The sequence below is a fragment of the Fusarium odoratissimum genome (genome assembly GCF_000260195.1).
Source record: "Fusarium odoratissimum NRRL 54006 unplaced genomic scaffold supercont1.3, whole genome shotgun sequence".
Classification (NCBI taxonomy): Eukaryota; Fungi; Ascomycota; class Sordariomycetes; order Hypocreales; family Nectriaceae; genus Fusarium; species Fusarium odoratissimum.
The window spans coordinates 206,338-221,810 of NW_022158689.1; the positions used below are offsets into that span (position 1 = coordinate 206,338).

The following is a 15,473-nucleotide window of genomic DNA, read 5'->3' on the forward strand; positions in this document are numbered from 1 at the left end:
GAAGGGTGCAGCTAGGGTTCGCGATTTAGGCGTATTTCAGCTTACGATAACATCCAATTGCAATCATGGATGACGTCCAAACCCTTAAGCTTCTCCGCGACAAGCTGCAGTGAGGTTTTCATGAAGATGTTGCCGCTCATCTTCATACTCTAGGTTATATGCCATTGGCCATTACCCAACTGATGGCCTATATCGAGCGTTACACCTCCCGCATCTTGGCTGAACCACAGCTTGGCGCTAAATCATTTGTACATACGCAGCCCCTTCTATTAGGACTTAGGTTGGACACGGTGCATCTGGCAACTATAGAATCCCTGTCCCCTCGTGGCGAAGAGTGATCTTTAAAAGCAAATCTCACCTACAGCTGCGGAAGGTGGGTCAATATTACATTAGGACATACTATGAAAGACCTGGTGGTAGGTAGATACTACTAGTCCTTACGCCTTACAGGGGCTTTTACCTTTACCACTCCATGCACCGCCATTGTTATCGAGCGCCCAGAATACAGCGCCGCCCAAGCACAATCCATCAGCCCATGCCAGCTTCAGCGCCAACGTGTCAGCGTCGTCATAGCCTATCCACTGATCACTTCCCCAGGTCGCATACTTCTGCATAGCCTCGCTGTCAAGCTCGACGGTGGCTTGGTTGGCCGATATGGCCTTTTTGATATCACTTAGCACCATGACGCCCGTCGGATCTTTGACGCAGGAACCCTCTTCACTGGGTCCCGACGCAGCACAGCCAGCTTCTTTGCAACTAGAGGAGGAGAGGGTATATCCGCGGCCGTACAGGGGGATGCCGAGGTTGATGAGCGACGGATCGGTCTGGTTCGCCCACAGCGGCATGAGATTGTTGGCGATATCAAGTATGCTGGCCTGGTAGGTGACAACACTCTTTGTTGGCTCTTGATCAATGCCCCAACCATGTAAATCGTAGGCCATGAAGTTGAAGAAGTCCACATATTTGGCCATACCGGCAGGGTTGAAGCCCTGGATGCTACCCCAATCCGCTGGCAGCGCCGCTGAAATGCCATAATCCTTTCCAAAGGCGGCTCGAAGCTCCCGGACGAGGGAGACCAGGTTTTCTGCATCGGCGGTCGAGGTTGTCGGAAACTCCCAGTCAAGGTCAACACCCTGGAAGGAATTGGTCTCCATGAAGGACTTGAGAGACGAGATGAAGGCGGATCGGGAGCTTGAAGAGGCCGCCATGGAAGACCAAGTCTCGGTAGAGAAACTACCGCCACCGATGGCAATCCACGTTTGCAGTGAGCTGCTCTGCAAAGCGGTGAACTGCTTATAGTAGGTGACGTCCTGAGAGTTCTGAGCACCCACTGCAAAACTGCTAGAGTCGAAATCGGCAAACGCCAAGATGAGATGGGTCAATCCGTTGGTCTGGATCTGGGAGGGAGGGACGACATCGCAAGACCGGTCCCAAGCCTGCTGTACGCGCCAGTATCCAACGCGACGGCCGTTGGTCGCCGTCTTACCGCCAGAAGAGCAAGAGGGAACTGTAGGTATAGAGCAGCTCCCGTACTCTGACTGACAACTATCTCCGCAGTACACGCTCGTTGTTCCGCAGTATCCGGCCGAGGAACAACAAACGTTCAAAGGGCAACGGGCTCCATCGTTGTCAGGGCCGCACTGGGCGAGGACAAGATTGGGTAGAAGTCCAATAACCAGGGCCAGACGGCCGACGACTTGAGGGAAAGAAACTAACATGGTCCAAGATACTTGAAGCAGGGACGAAAAATCCGAGTGCTAGGCACGACGAATCTTCTCAAGCCTATTATATGTCCCATTCTACATAGCCCCAGTCACCACGTCGGAGACATTTGACCGTCTCAACACTAAGCCCTATTGATAAATGACTATCTCCACATCTAAAATAACGCTGACGCCAAGATCTCGAATTATTTCATGTGCCGCAGGACCAAAAGAACCGGTCAGGCGATCGCTGCCGATAGAGAACCGCGCCGCGCTTAAAGCGGTCAAACCGCGCTTGGGGTCCAAAAGCTTCCACTCCATCACTGTCTTTGATTGGTCGTCAAGGAGCTCGAACCTCAGTCTCCAGCGATCCTTCTCCACCGTAAGCATGCGCCAAACCTTCAGGGCCTATCCCAGACAACGGCTTTCGATGCAATTGGTCTCTTGCAGGTCTCTCCTGAACTTACGACGGCGCAATGGCAAAGAAGAGCTAGGCGTCTTCTACACCCTGGATAATAAACCATGACCTTTGTTGCTGACACGAGTCTCCCCTGTTGAAAAATATACCCATTCTTAGCTTAGCTGGCTTGCCACGGGCAAGGCAAGACAAACACATCATGGTACAACTGTCTGCGCTACAGCATCATTTGGGCCTCGAGTTGGCTATCTGATAAGTTGACTAACTTGAAGCCGGCAACTTGCTTTAGAAGATGAGAGCCCTTGAATGGACGCGATATCGGGCCGACCCGCTCACGTTCTCTTCTCTTGGGGGTAGAGTCTATTGTTAGGAACTTTGGTCTAGCCCTATGGGGCAAATAAAGCTTGGGGGGAGTGGACTCGGTGGAGCAAGAAGATTATCAAATTAACTTCGGCGCTTTTACCAGGGTCGTTTTGAAGAGTGAGCCCACATAAAGGCATTGTGCCCTGCTAGGACGCTGAGGGGGAATTCCTTTGTGTCGTTTGCCTCTGCCAGAGCCAAACCAGCGAGTGTCGCCATGGAGCTCTCCCTGCTGTACTTTCTCTGTATACTTTCTATAGCCTCAGCCTCGTTCCCCTTCAACTTTGGACTGTAAGCTGCACGGATCCTTTTCCTTTTAACTTATCCCTAACTGGTCCCAGCTCATCCTCTCCCGTCCTACTACCGCGCGCAAAAAATCCCACTAGCAAAGACGGCAACTGTGGTTCCAATTCCGAGACTAACGCGACATGCCTCACATCCACATTCGGTAACTGCTGCTCCGAAAAAGGATTCTGCGGCAAGACGTCCTCATATTGCGATGAAGGCTGTCAAGCTGCCTTTGGTAGCTGCTCGTCGGGGGCTGATGGGCAGCTTGTGAGCACTTCGGGATCATGTGGTGCGACGTCCACGAGCAATGTCACATGTGAAGGAAGCACGTATGGAGACTGCTGCTCTGAGAAGGGATACTGTGGCAAGAATGCAACCTATTGTGGTGCCGGGTGAGTGCAATCTAGTGTTTGTTTTGACATTGATCCGACAAGAGCGCGTAGTCAATCCAGACGGCGTCGCCAGCGTCAGGTTCTCCAACACTCTTTTAGACGTCGCTAACATCGAGATATCAACAGGTGCCAAAGTATGTTCGGTACTTGTTCATCCAGTGACGAGTCCTCCACGACAACGGCAACATCTGACAAGACCTCAACCTCGACGGCGGCGTCAGCAACGAGTCTCGGTGCTATATCTATTGACGGAAACTGCGGATCGAATTCGGATATCGATGCCACCTGCAAAGACAGCACGTTTGGCGATTGCTGTTCGGCAAAGGGGTACTGTGGCGGGACCTCGGGTAAGTGACACCACGAAAAGGACGTGTATCTCTCACACAGTCTAGCAATGCTAACTCGGCTCTCTAAGATTATTGTGGATCTGGTTGCCAAAGCGACTTCGGTTCCTGCGATTCCTCATCCTCGTCTGCGTCCTCATCTGCGTCCTCGTCGACATCCTCGGCTGAATCCTCCTCGACAACCCCGTCCACAACCCCGTCCACAAGCTCCCTCAGCACCGGTGCCAAGGCCGGAATCGCGGTCGGATCTGTCATTGGCGGGCTCGGCGCAATAGGGCTTGTCGCTTGGCTTGTGCTACGAAGGAAAAACAGAAAGTCGTCGCAGCAATTGACGGATAGCGACGTGGGGAAACCTAATGAAGAGACGAGATATGAGTTGCATGACGAGAGGACACATGAGATGCATGCGCAGAATCTGGTTGAGTTACCTGCTGATTATGGGAGGGTTGACGATCGGGCTGCGGCAGGGTATGACGGGGCATACCGAGGACATTAAATTCCGGTTCTGGATTGTAAGCTCGCTCTACAAAGTGCAATCGCTTATATCATCGGTTTGACAATGGGGATGTATGACCTGATTCGCTGCTACTGCGTTTTTAATGGATGAAATTACTTCTTATAATTCTTCAAACCCCCGTGGAAAGCTACCTAACTCTACATATACAATAATCTACCATCCTTGACATACAGGGTTATACTATAGTATGATAAAGGAATGAGGCCTAGTCTCTGTTAGCTAACAGATTGTTAGCGCCAGCTGAGCTCAGGGAATGGAAATTGACTTTTGTATACTTGAGTTTCGTCTCCGAGCTGTGTGGTGTTACACTGGCTTTCGCAATTCTTGACTCACATGAGGCGCTAGTCGAGGGGGCTGCTGAGACGAAAGTCGAGTTACAACAGTTCTTGCAGACTGCGAGAAATGCAAGTTGGCGTCAGTAGCAAGTTATGGCACAGAACCACAGCGAGACTCGAGGGATCCGTTCAGCTGTTGGCGCCTGGTGATGAGGCTTCTTTACAGACATTGATTTGAGTGTAACCTGTGGGCTCCTAATTTGTTTTGGATGCTCTCCTTCCTAGTTATGGACTGATACATAGCAACAGAATATTCATTTCCTTCTCAATCAATATGGAGAGGAAGTTTAAATGACTTCGAGATAATCACCAAGCCCTACGGTCCAGCCTTAAAGCGGCTTCCGCCCCCAAACAACCTTCTGTCTGAAATACGAGTGGATCTTGGGTGATCGAATCTCACGTCTGAAATGCGAGATGAAGACAGTGACTTCTTCTTCAGTCCAGCCTAGCGCAGTGGCCATGTGAAGAACAGTACCCTGCGCGTCTTGCTCAAAAGCAGCCTGCATGTACTGCCCAACGCTTCGCTGCTTTGGATCCTTCGGCCATCCTCCGACAGGATTCTGTCACAACGATAATTAGTACTAACTCTAGCATGAGAAAATGACTTACCTTAAAATCCCGCTCTTCAATGTCCACAAACCCTGCTTCTCTCATTCCCTCTTTCTGGATGTTTTCTTCAAAGATCGTAAAAGGTCGTCCTATCTTACGTCCACCTTCGACGAAGAACTTCTCCCATTGACTTAAAGCACTGCCTGGCAGAACTGTACCGTCGTCGCTCTCGACGCGCGATGATGGCTCATAGCTCTCCATGTAGCCTCCTGGTTTGAGGCATTTGTAGGCTTCCTCAAACAGATACTTCCAATCTGCGATGCTGCCGACGAGCCAGCGCATATGTATATAGTCAAACGAGTTGGGATGGAAGGTCCACTCTTGAGTGCAGTCTTCTATCTGACTGTTTAGTTCAATGTCAGTACCAGGTAGATAGAGATAGCAGCGATTAATTGCAAATGCTTACAACTCAAGATTAGGAGGAATCCAGCCAGGCTGGATCGGCGCAAGGTCAGTCCCGATGACAGAAGCATTCGGGAACTTGTCGGCGAACTCCCTTCGATTCATGTGAGCCTGCAGTACTCTTCGGTTGCTTGGGTTAGCCTGAACTTACATGGCCCAGATTCCTATCTTATTGTCAGTTACGCTGGCCAGTGCTCGTACAATGTACTTACCAGTTCCGGTTCCAATATCCACAGCAGTCTAAAATGCCATGTTCATTAGCATACCTTTCATGTTCGTATCAGGCTGCCCTACCTGAATATCGTCTGGGACTGGCGCTAGGTACAGCTTGTCGCCCAGCAAGAGGGTAAGTACATGGTGGCTAGATATCAGGATGGTAAGCTAGTTTGAAAATCATCTTAGCCAAACCTACTTGATGTCCATTGCCTCTTTACCAGTGTCATCGATAGGGCCCCTTCTCGTAGTCAGTCGTGATAACCACGCCTCACCGCTATGACGCACCAGTACTCAGGATTTCCCCGCTCACTCTGGTATGCCCTCCCATTGATAGTTCTATACTGAAGAATACTGGATGTTAAGGATGCAGTTGAGCTAGCATTGTCAATCACAGCTGAGTCGCCATCCTCTGCCGTGTTTTCCTCCTTTGACACAGCCCAAGTAAGCGACAGCAGCTCAACCTCATTTCAAAGCTCACCTCTGGCAGTTGTGACCAATGCTCTGGTGGTAGAAGACCGGTTTCCGCGGGGTCTACACGTGGCGGCTTTGAACCAGCCGAACCTGAATCCGCACGCTTCTTGCGAGCGGGCGACGACATCTTGGTTGTGGAATGATGAAGAGTGAAGAGACTTGAGAGTAATCTGGTGGGCTGAGTAACTGATCATGATATTTCAACTCGGACTGCGGAGTCAAAAGTCCGATTATCCATGTTTGTTGATGCATCAATATGTGTTCAACCAACAGCAGTGGAGTGCCGGCCAATTGTTTGGCTTTGATCCTTGCAACACGGATGCATATGCCGGGAAACTGGCCCGATGTACAGATTGAACATCATGTTATATGCTAATGAGTTATTTTCCTGCACAGATGTAACAGGCGAGGAATGTTATTGCCATGGGTGGCATTGAATTGTATTTCCTCATGCGCTACTCGCATTGATCATAGTCAATATGGCTGGTAGTTATAGTTTTCAGGTAGCCAGTGATTATATAATCCCAACTGGTCGGTCTATTTCGCATTGTCACATTAGGACTTTTCTAAATGAACCAAGGAGCAGTGCCAGGTGGTTACAGTGGGTGAGGAGACAGAGAGCCGCCAATCACTGGACACGGCGTCGCGTGATGCTGGATCAATATTTGTTTCGCGGGCTGGCATATTATCTTCTTGGGCGTAAACCTTGTCATCGATAATGCTTTGTGTCCTTTCATGTCCATTGATTGACTCCCTGATATTGAAAAGCGAGTGGATGCATGATCTTCCGACGCACAAGGGGGTAAGGTAAGAATACCGCCATGAGTATTGGCGAAGGCCTTAACTCTGGCTAGTGTCCTAGTATGGGATTCGATGCTTACTTAGTGACATAAGCACAGGAAATGCCGAGAAGGTGAAAACTTTCCAGGTATGCATCGTAAGGAACCTGATACAACAGGCCAGTAGGATGTAAGACACGATTTATAGTTCCCCGAAATATGATATCGTTAAGAACACAGTTGCATCTATTTAACACACTACGGCTCATTAGCCTATTGGAATAGAGACCTGGGGTTAGTGGCTATAGACCAGCAGGATCTGCCTTGGCTTCCTCGGCAGGGCCTCGGCAAGGATCTGGCAGGCCTGAAGTCCCATCCCTGTACTCATCATGGAACGGGCGACGAAACACTCAAGAGTATAGACGCGTCATCGATCGGAGTGGTTACATGCCGATTTGGTCTAAGAGAATTACGATGCTTGTCTCGATGAGTGGGTGGCCTTGTGAAAGCGCTGAGAGTTGATGGATCTTTTCTGAGGCTGGGGAAATACACCTCATAGAGGTACATCATAAGGGGGGGCTATATATCGAAGATATTGATTGAACTCGAGTATATTTATGACAAAAATGTGTATCTAAGGCGGCAAATGACTATGCTAGTGGCTGCTTAATTGAAACCTTGGAAAATCCTCCACCTTGCTTGACGAAACGCTTGATCTCTTCCAACGCATTCTCAGCGGTATCTTCCACCACACGGACCGGCGGCAAACGAAATTTCTTCCCATAGTTCTCAATAGCCCAGTTCAAAGCCTTCCAAGCTCTATCATGTTCCGCAGGCCGTGCAGGAAGGGTAATAGGATGTGGAGAGTCAGGAGGTTGAATCACAAAGTCAATGCTGCCCACGGCAACGGGCATCTTGAAGCGCTTGTTATCCCGTATGACCGCCGAAACAATAGTGGTGTCGTCCGCTACAGCTTTTAGCACCTGGTCGGCTGAATCGGGAGCCCCTGCTGCATCAAATGCGTATGAGAACTTGTCAGAGCCCAAGTCACGCAGAGTTTTGGCGATGGACTCGTGGACGTTCTCGTCCTTATAATCAAATAGGTGTTCAACTCCGAGAGATCGTAGGTGTTCAAATCTCGCTGGATTTGCAGTAACAAGGATGGGAGACACGCCACTTGCGATAGCGAATTGAAGGGTACAGTACCCAACGGAACCTGTTGCCCCCCAGAGCAGAAACGGGACCTTGTGGGCCAGCTTTTCGTTCTCCGTAGGTAGAGGGAATTTGAAGAGGTTGTATATAACATCGGCAGCCGTCATGGCAACAACAGTCAAACTCGCTGCGTCGGGTAAAGGCAGGTTATCGGGGACCTTGTACAGCATATCTTCTGGGCAAGTAATATAGGCTTGATGAGCTCCGTAGTGAGCAGGCTGATGAAGACCTGCGGGCGTGTATCCCGCTACAACATCTCCAGGCCTATAAACAGAGTCGGGCTTTGTAGTTTCCAGGACTTGACCGCTAAAGTCATGGCCCATGACAGTATTGTTCATTCCCAGGAAAACCGCGTGCTTGATGTCAGCAGGATTGACGCCCGAGTATAGAACTTTGATGAGCAATTCTCCATTGCTTGGTTTCGGGAGACCTTGTCGTTCGGTGACCTTGGGATTGTTATCTGAATCGATGAACAGTGCTTTGGCAGTATTCGTAACAGTCATTTTGATAAAATGTGGGGCAATGGTTATAAGCAAGATAATGTTCTGGACTGGGAAATTTATGGATGTCTGTGAATTGAGTGTATGAGCGAAGTCGCCGTTTAGATAGGAAAGCTGAGATACCTGACCTCGGCGTTTTCGGATTTCCAACTGCCGATTACATAATCGACTCAGGCAATCGGATCGACAGAAGTTGCTAGCGAAAAGACTTGCTTGGACCGATTTGTGGAACTGGGAGCTGGTTCCGAACGTTGGTGTTCATGCTCGTGGCGCCTACAGGGCACGGTTGAAGGGTCAGCTAAGCGGCCTCCGCTGACATTTTCTTCATTTAGAAAGCTAATTCCGTCCTTCGATGATCTGATGTTCATTGGTTGCAATGATCGGCAGTTGACAGCACAATCTGAATAGGGGTTCGTGGCACTACCAAGACATTGATGGTGACTGAGAAGATGAATCTGGTGCTCGAGTCCATGCCCCTGAATAGTAGCCTTTTGATGATATAATACGAGCTTAATTATTACTCTCCGAACCTAAATCAGTGGTGCGCCGTCTACGCCTCTTCACAATGCTTGTACGGGATAGGACATATTTCTATCAGCGACCCACTATCCGTAGTTCTGAACACCTAGTCTATGATCTTGGGGGCATGTCCTGATGGGAACACTTGTACTAATTTGCCCTCAAGGCAAATGATCAAAAACACAGCCTCATGTGGCTCGTAACATGAATCTTCCTTGTTCATACCCTCTTCATGATACCGGTGGATGGAAATAAATGCCTACTAGTCCAGACCCATGTCAGACTTGCCACTTAAGAATATCAGTCGCTCAGACTCATCAACCGACATAACTGGTTTCATGAAGAGCTCCCACCATTACACAAGCAACTCTATTGATAGTAATGCTGTGAAACGTGAAGGTTAGAAAAACGCCTTATCACTTTTTTGTATCCACGGAAACTTTGCGGAGACATACTAGCCGGAGACTTTTGGTCCAGCTGAACACATCCAGTATATATAAGCTTATTTGCCAAAACTCAATGTCGTTCTACTTAAACTTTAATCTTCCGTCATTCCCGTTACTTTTTCTTCACCTTGATCCCCTTTCAGCCGGACTCTAAGAGACATATTGCCAGTCATGGGCGACAAGATCAGCAATATCAGTGACGCGGCCAAGGCCCTTGGGGAGAAGAACAAAGAGCACTTCGAGTAAGATTCCCCAACGCATATCAGTTGTGGTCTAACATGAGCAGCCAAGTCGCCGCTGAAGTGTTCAAGCATCCCTGGATTCAGCAGTTATGTAATCAGATATCCGACGAGTTACGCCAGAACCTGGACTGGATCGGCATTCCTGAGAAACCTGATGCTTTTAAAATGCTTGATTATGCCTGTGGTAACGGCGTTGCTTCTCGTGTCAGTTCTCCCGTCTTTTGCGTTTCCAACAGTGGCTAATCGTCTTAGGCACTCGCCCCGTATGTCTCCATCGTCCGTGGCATTGACATCTCATCCAAGATGGTTGAGCAATACAACATGCTTGCAGAAGCCTCTGGGTTTAGTTCGGATAAAATGAGAGCTGTACACGGGGACATAATGAATCCCGAAGCATCGCCCTCACCTGAGCTTGACACTCCAGATTTCAACGACTTCGATCTCATCGTGATGTGTATGGCTCTCCACCACGTACAGGACTACGCAGCTATGATTCAGAAACTGAGCGAAAAGCTCCGTCCTGGTGGTGTGCTTCTGGTCATCGACTTGGTTTCTTCTTCGGAGAGTGGCTGCCCTGAAGCCACTATGGCTAAAGAGTTGTCTAACCACACTATGTCCAAGATGGGATTTACTGAGACGGAGGTCAAGACTGTTTTTGAGAAAGCTGGTTTAGAAGGTTGGTCTTGGAGATGGTGTTCTGAGAGATCCAAGGTTCCTGAAGAGATAGGCGGCGAACAGCAGGGCTTTTTCGCTCGAGGTTACAAGGGCGTTGGGGGCAGCGGGATTAAGCAGGCCTAAGAGCTTTTCAATTAGATGTGAAAAGAAATAACGCTAGACATGACGGATGTAGAATGTGTCGGCAGGGCACTGGCCAATAAGACACGGGAGCTGTGCATAAACCTTTTTCTTTAGCATACAGCTTGTTAGCCCTTGTTAGCCTTGAGGTGAAAGGGCTACATCTGCTTTACGAGATTTAGTAAAACCCGATTTAATATTAGAATACCCTTGAAACTTGACGAATGTATTGAAACACCCGTTTTTATTGAGCAAACTTGTTAATTGTAGTAATGACTAGAAGGTCATCATCACTCGACAATAATAGAGTGAAGTGGGGAAATCTGTCTTGTTGTAATTTTCAAGTGTTGTCTATTAGTGTTCCCACGGTTTTTCCAGTACAACCAACGTCAGCGACCTTACTCCTCGCCACTCTGACATCACATGATGATGTCAGAAGCCAACATCTTGCAGGCTTTCAAGAGCCGGCAATTAATGCTTCATTCTCGCAGCCCAAAGCCATAACCATCTACGTTGGACGTGCCACAGACAGTCGCCATGGGTATGCCATATTCAAAACAAGTCCACGCGGCATTTGATCAAGTCACGCCGCTCGTCGCCGCTGGATTCGAAGTCCTCCGCACGACCAAAAACATCGCTGTCTTTCTTGCCTTCCTCCAAGTATTCGTGGCCATCATATTGACTCTGACGCTGTTGGCGATCCTTGCAGTGATATACTCTGTCAATCCAGACTTGGAGCAGGAACGTCGTGCGCTGGTCACGCCATGCATGCAGTGGCTAGCGAGCTGGGTGATGGAGTATGGAGCTTCAACGGCCTGGATTCTGAAGGTCCTTCTAGTTCTCGGCACCGCTGGCCTGGGGATATTTCTCTGGCAAGGGTCTACTACCGATGTTATTCCGGAGGTTGAAGGCGAGGACGACACTCCTGAAGACATTGAGTGAGGCAGGTTATCCAGTCTGAGTGGATTTGGCATGTGTACTAATTAGTATAGCTGAATGAAGACATTTGGTTTGCTAGAATTTGAATTGGGCGAGGGATTAATTTACAATAGGAGGTTGAGAGAGTATTATTAAATCAGCTTAAGAGTAGTGTCGAATAAAATACTTTATTTCTGAATGTTCTATAGGACGAGTTTTTGTATACGGGAACCTTATGACTTTGCTCCGTTTCCTCTGGTATGAATCGACTATAACCATAATTATCTCCACCTAATGTATCTCTTTCCTGTTAAGAGGCTATTATAATAATAATAGTTATACTAAGATATTAGTAATAAACGAAATCTTATTTATATTTATAAATTAAATTTACTTAATTAAATCTCAAAACTTTAAAGTAATAATTATATAATTTATAATATCTTATATCATTATTATACTTGAAACATAATATCTTAGATTACTTTATATATACCTTTAGTAGTATTTCTCTGTTCAGAACTTTAATATATCCACCTTTAATATTTATTCTAATAAGGCGTGATATTTTAGTCAGGATTTGCCAAAGTAGTTTAGACTCGGCCTTACAGGAAGATATTATCTTCCCGCTTAGTGCTCTGACGGCCACATCCTAAGCAACTGGGTCATCAAGACGACTCTGAGCGGCTGGTCAGACCACGATACGGGCCCCTAGTGGCTTAAGCACTTTGAGCAGCAAACAAACGCACGTCACAGGGACCAGTATCGGATGCATGGGCACGAGAGCCATGCCAACGCCGAATTCACCGAATACTGCAAGGCTGGCAAGGTCGTACCACTCTGCCTGTCAACTCATTCATCTCATTAAACTCAGCCACTCGATGTACGCATTTCTGGACCGTTGAAGAAGTTATACGGTAGTTAAATCTCGTTCCTCGCGCGAGCCACCATGACGCACATCACCAAGGACAACTTCTTCTCGCGTTCAAGGCCACTTTTGAGGTGGTCTTTGCGGCAAGAAATGAAAAGAAACCAACAGTAGTTTTCAGGGGACTGGCCTAGTTCCGTGGAATCTAGAAGCGGTGATTTCAAAATTTGGCGTAAGATTACGGTCGCCAGCTCCTCCTGTAGCCGCCGATATTCTACCCCTACCTTGGATCTCTGAGGCGCCCAGAACTGCCACTAAAGCTCTTGAGCAGTCAAGTCTAATCAAGGATCAGGGAAACAAGCACCAAGGGAGCTCTCCAACGCCGATTTTAGCATCTGCCGACCAACCAGCAAACGCTAAAGTAAGTATCAACAACAGCTAACGCTTTTAACTAGAGGGATCAGAGCACTTAGGGAGGTCAATAAGGCCCTTTTGAAGCGGCGATAGGCCAAAATAACGCGACTACAAGATCTTCGGCCTCTTACTGGTGAGGAAGCAAGCCAGCCTTGAGTGAAAAAAGGTGTTGTGAAGGAGGAAGGTCATGATGAAGGCGCGGAGAGGGGCTCATTGAAACGGCACCAGACGGGCGCACGACCAGAGGCTGAAGGTATAGATAAGGCCTCGAATGCTGTTATTTTGGAATCAACTGAATGTGTTTTAGGTAAGTTGTAGGAATTACAAGATAGGTAGTGGGGGAAAATGGCCGAGCAGGTGATGTGGCCGACCTAGTAATGAAATACGTTAGCCTATCTTGAGGTTTCTACAATTCGAGTCTAGGAAACGCTTGGGTGGTGGGAGTTGGTTGGCTGTCGGCTATGCTTCGTCGTCAATGGAGGCCAGCATGAGCATGATTGCATAGTTAAGTCATGCCTTGAAAGCGCTGGTCATGAAAAGGTCAATAGATAAATATTCATTTTATACTATACTACAATCTGAAGAGCAATTAGGAATCCAAGAGTATCTTAGAAAAATAATTAATTAAATATAGTTTTTAACTATTATAGAAGTAAAAGAAAACAAATGCATTTAGTAAAGGAATTTAGATCTCAGAACAAAAGAACTGCAACAATGCAAACAATAGCCACTACGTTCCAAGACGTCCGATAGATATTAACTGCTTCAGCCACAACAATAGGAGTGTTCGTGCCGTACTGAGCGCTGGCTGGGTTGGGGGTTTTAGAGATCGTTGGGTACGTGGTGTGGCCAGTAGGGAGGGCTTCGCTAGTCCAAGTCTTCGTAGAGCCTGGTTGATAGCTGTATGCCTTTGTTGGCTCTACTGCGCCTTGGTTATTCAATGGCGAAGGACTAGCGGGTTCCTCTTGAGTCGGTTGGGGTTTAGAATTAGAATAAGTGTAAACCTCCGCCCCTAAAGATACGTAATGCTCTTGAATCTCATCAGATGAGTCAGGCTGTTCATGTAGTTGTGCAGATTTGCAAGCCGCGGTAGGGACTGCCAAGGTAACACTATCTTCGTTATTAGGACCGCAGGCACTGCACGGTGCAATAATGGTGGTCATATCGACTGTCGGATAGACTTGATGGTCGCAGTTGCAAGGCTCATAGCCCAGGGTCACTGCGACCTGCGTAGTAATGAGCAATGTCGGGTTGTTCGGGTGCACAGTGGTATACACCATGGTTGTGACGGTGTTGGCTGTGGCGGTCCGTGTATAATTGAAGCCCTGACTATATCGCATTGTTCGGATAGACCCAGCAGTAGGAAACGGGATAGGGAGACGATCTTGAGTTGTCTCGGGTATGCCTTCAGTTGACTCTGATGGGCGGTAGGGTACAGTTGTCTCGATTCCAGGAGCAACGAGACTAGACTCCAATGGTATAGATGTTAAGGCCTGTGAAGAGTTTATCTCGTCTACTGATGAAGACGCTTCTTGAATGGTCGTGCCTGAAAGACTTGCTACTTTTGTAGTACTGATGGGAAGATCAGACGAGATAGATATAAGATCCTCCGCGGCATAGAGAGTCAGGAGACGATCAGATGGAATGGAACGACGGAGGACATTTCTACGAACATTACCTCCGCAGAAAATTGAGGGATCTCCAGGGCAAGGAAGGTCGCAGCTGTCAGAGACTACCAGGCCAGCTCCGGTAAGCGAGTCAGCTGCATAGCAAGACCTGTAGAACAAATTAGCAAAACTCTTGTTAGTTATCCAAGAGAGACGTACCGTTGATATATACCGATATACTTTCTCCCTGCTGCCAAAGCTATACATTGCCTGGTGGTCATCAAAGGGTCTGTCAACACCTCTGTGAACGTCGGGTAGTCCTCTAGGGACCCTAGGCAGCCGACAAAGCTATATGCACCAATGGTTTCGAGGTTTTTAGGTGTTGAGGATGCTGTCGAGGCTGGTGCCACTTCCTGGCTGGAGGTGATAGGCAACGAGGACGTAATGTCAGGAGACCTTGTGGATGTAGTGTCTTGGGTCTGGGTGGAGATGGTTACCGTAGTCTCTGCAGAAGAGCTCAGGCCTGGCTGCTCGACACTTGTCTCCATCTCTGTCGTCGTCTGCTGTGCCGTTGGCTGTCCACCGACACTGCTAGACGTTGCAGTCTCGCTGACATCTTCACTGACGGTGGATCCCACGGTTGACGCTGGAGCTCCACTTGTAGCACTCTCCGTTGGAGTCTCGTTGTTCGATGCGGTCGCGGAAGAAGTGCTAACTATTTCAGACGTTGACGTCTCATCTGTCGCTGTTGCCGCATCACTGGCAGCGAGTGTTGTACTTGTTACGTCCTCCGTCTCGGATGATGTCCCGGTTATGGTGGTAGCGGGCTCTGATACCTTAGCTGAGGTTGTGGACTCGGTTTCTGTGGCCGTGGTCGTGGATGCTGCCTCGGTCGTAGTTGTCGTCAATGCCGTGTCGGTTTTTGAGTCGGTCTCTGTCGTCTCTGTCGTCTCTGTCGTCTCTGTCGTCTCTGTCGTCTCTGTCGTCTCTGTCGTCTCTGTCGTCTCTGTCGTCTCTGTCGTAGTGAGTCGTGTCTCGGTGGTTGTTGTCGTATCAGCCTCAGTGGTCGTAGTGGTATCAATCTCAGTGGTCGTAGTGGTATCAGCCTCAGTGGTCGT

The 15,473-nt window shown here is 48.4% G+C and overlaps 7 protein-coding genes across 7 annotated transcripts in view; 3 read left to right on the forward strand and 4 right to left on the reverse strand.

The window, feature by feature from the left end:
- Positions 1-437: 437 nt before the first annotated feature.
- On the reverse strand, positions 438-1,718 carry FOIG_02465 (uncharacterized protein; the record flags this gene model as incomplete). The annotated part of the gene is made up of 1 exon (XM_031199775.1): positions 438-1,718. One exon carries the CDS (start codon positions 1,716-1,718, stop codon positions 438-440), a length of 1,281 nt encoding a protein of 426 aa, XP_031069543.1.
- A 980-nt stretch (positions 1,719-2,698) lies between these two features.
- On the forward strand, positions 2,699-4,001 carry FOIG_02466 (uncharacterized protein; the record flags this gene model as incomplete). The annotated part of the gene is made up of 4 exons (XM_031199776.1): positions 2,699-2,772; positions 2,823-3,161; positions 3,288-3,508; positions 3,577-4,001. The coding sequence occupies 4 exons, from the start codon at positions 2,699-2,701 to the stop codon at positions 3,999-4,001; spliced, it is 1,059 nt and encodes a 352-aa protein (XP_031069544.1).
- Positions 4,002-4,686: 685 nt separating this feature from the next.
- On the reverse strand, positions 4,687-6,182 carry FOIG_02467 (uncharacterized protein; the record flags this gene model as incomplete). Its single annotated transcript, XM_031199777.1, has 8 exons — positions 4,687-4,917; positions 4,967-5,309; positions 5,373-5,479; positions 5,570-5,608; positions 5,663-5,729; positions 5,781-5,822; positions 5,870-6,009; positions 6,063-6,182. The coding sequence occupies 8 exons, from the start codon at positions 6,180-6,182 to the stop codon at positions 4,687-4,689; spliced, it is 1,089 nt and encodes a 362-aa protein (XP_031069545.1).
- A 1,302-nt stretch (positions 6,183-7,484) lies between these two features.
- On the reverse strand, positions 7,485-8,549 carry FOIG_02468 (uncharacterized protein; the record flags this gene model as incomplete). The annotated part of the gene is made up of 1 exon (XM_031199778.1): positions 7,485-8,549. One exon carries the CDS (start codon positions 8,547-8,549, stop codon positions 7,485-7,487), a length of 1,065 nt encoding a protein of 354 aa, XP_031069546.1.
- Positions 8,550-9,682: 1,133 nt separating this feature from the next.
- FOIG_02469 (uncharacterized protein) lies at positions 9,683-10,551 on the forward strand (the record flags this gene model as incomplete). Its single annotated transcript, XM_031199779.1, has 3 exons — positions 9,683-9,753; positions 9,798-9,957; positions 10,006-10,551. The coding sequence occupies 3 exons, from the start codon at positions 9,683-9,685 to the stop codon at positions 10,549-10,551; spliced, it is 777 nt and encodes a 258-aa protein (XP_031069547.1).
- Positions 10,552-10,981: 430 nt separating this feature from the next.
- On the forward strand, positions 10,982-11,490 carry FOIG_02470 (uncharacterized protein; the record flags this gene model as incomplete). The annotated part of the gene is made up of 1 exon (XM_031199780.1): positions 10,982-11,490. Exon 1 carries the CDS (start codon positions 11,086-11,088, stop codon positions 11,488-11,490), a length of 405 nt encoding a protein of 134 aa, XP_031069548.1. The 5' UTR covers positions 10,982-11,085.
- Positions 11,491-13,440: 1,950 nt separating this feature from the next.
- FOIG_02471 (uncharacterized protein) overlaps positions 13,441-15,473 on the reverse strand; it is a gene marked incomplete at both ends in the record, with an annotated part of 3,378 nt that continues 1,345 nt past the window's right edge. The window contains 2 exons of the mRNA XM_031199781.1: positions 13,441-14,524; positions 14,575-15,370. Of these exons, the coding sequence (XP_031069549.1) occupies positions 13,441-14,524; positions 14,575-15,370 (1,880 nt within the window). The remainder of the gene's footprint in view (positions 14,525-14,574; positions 15,371-15,473) is intronic.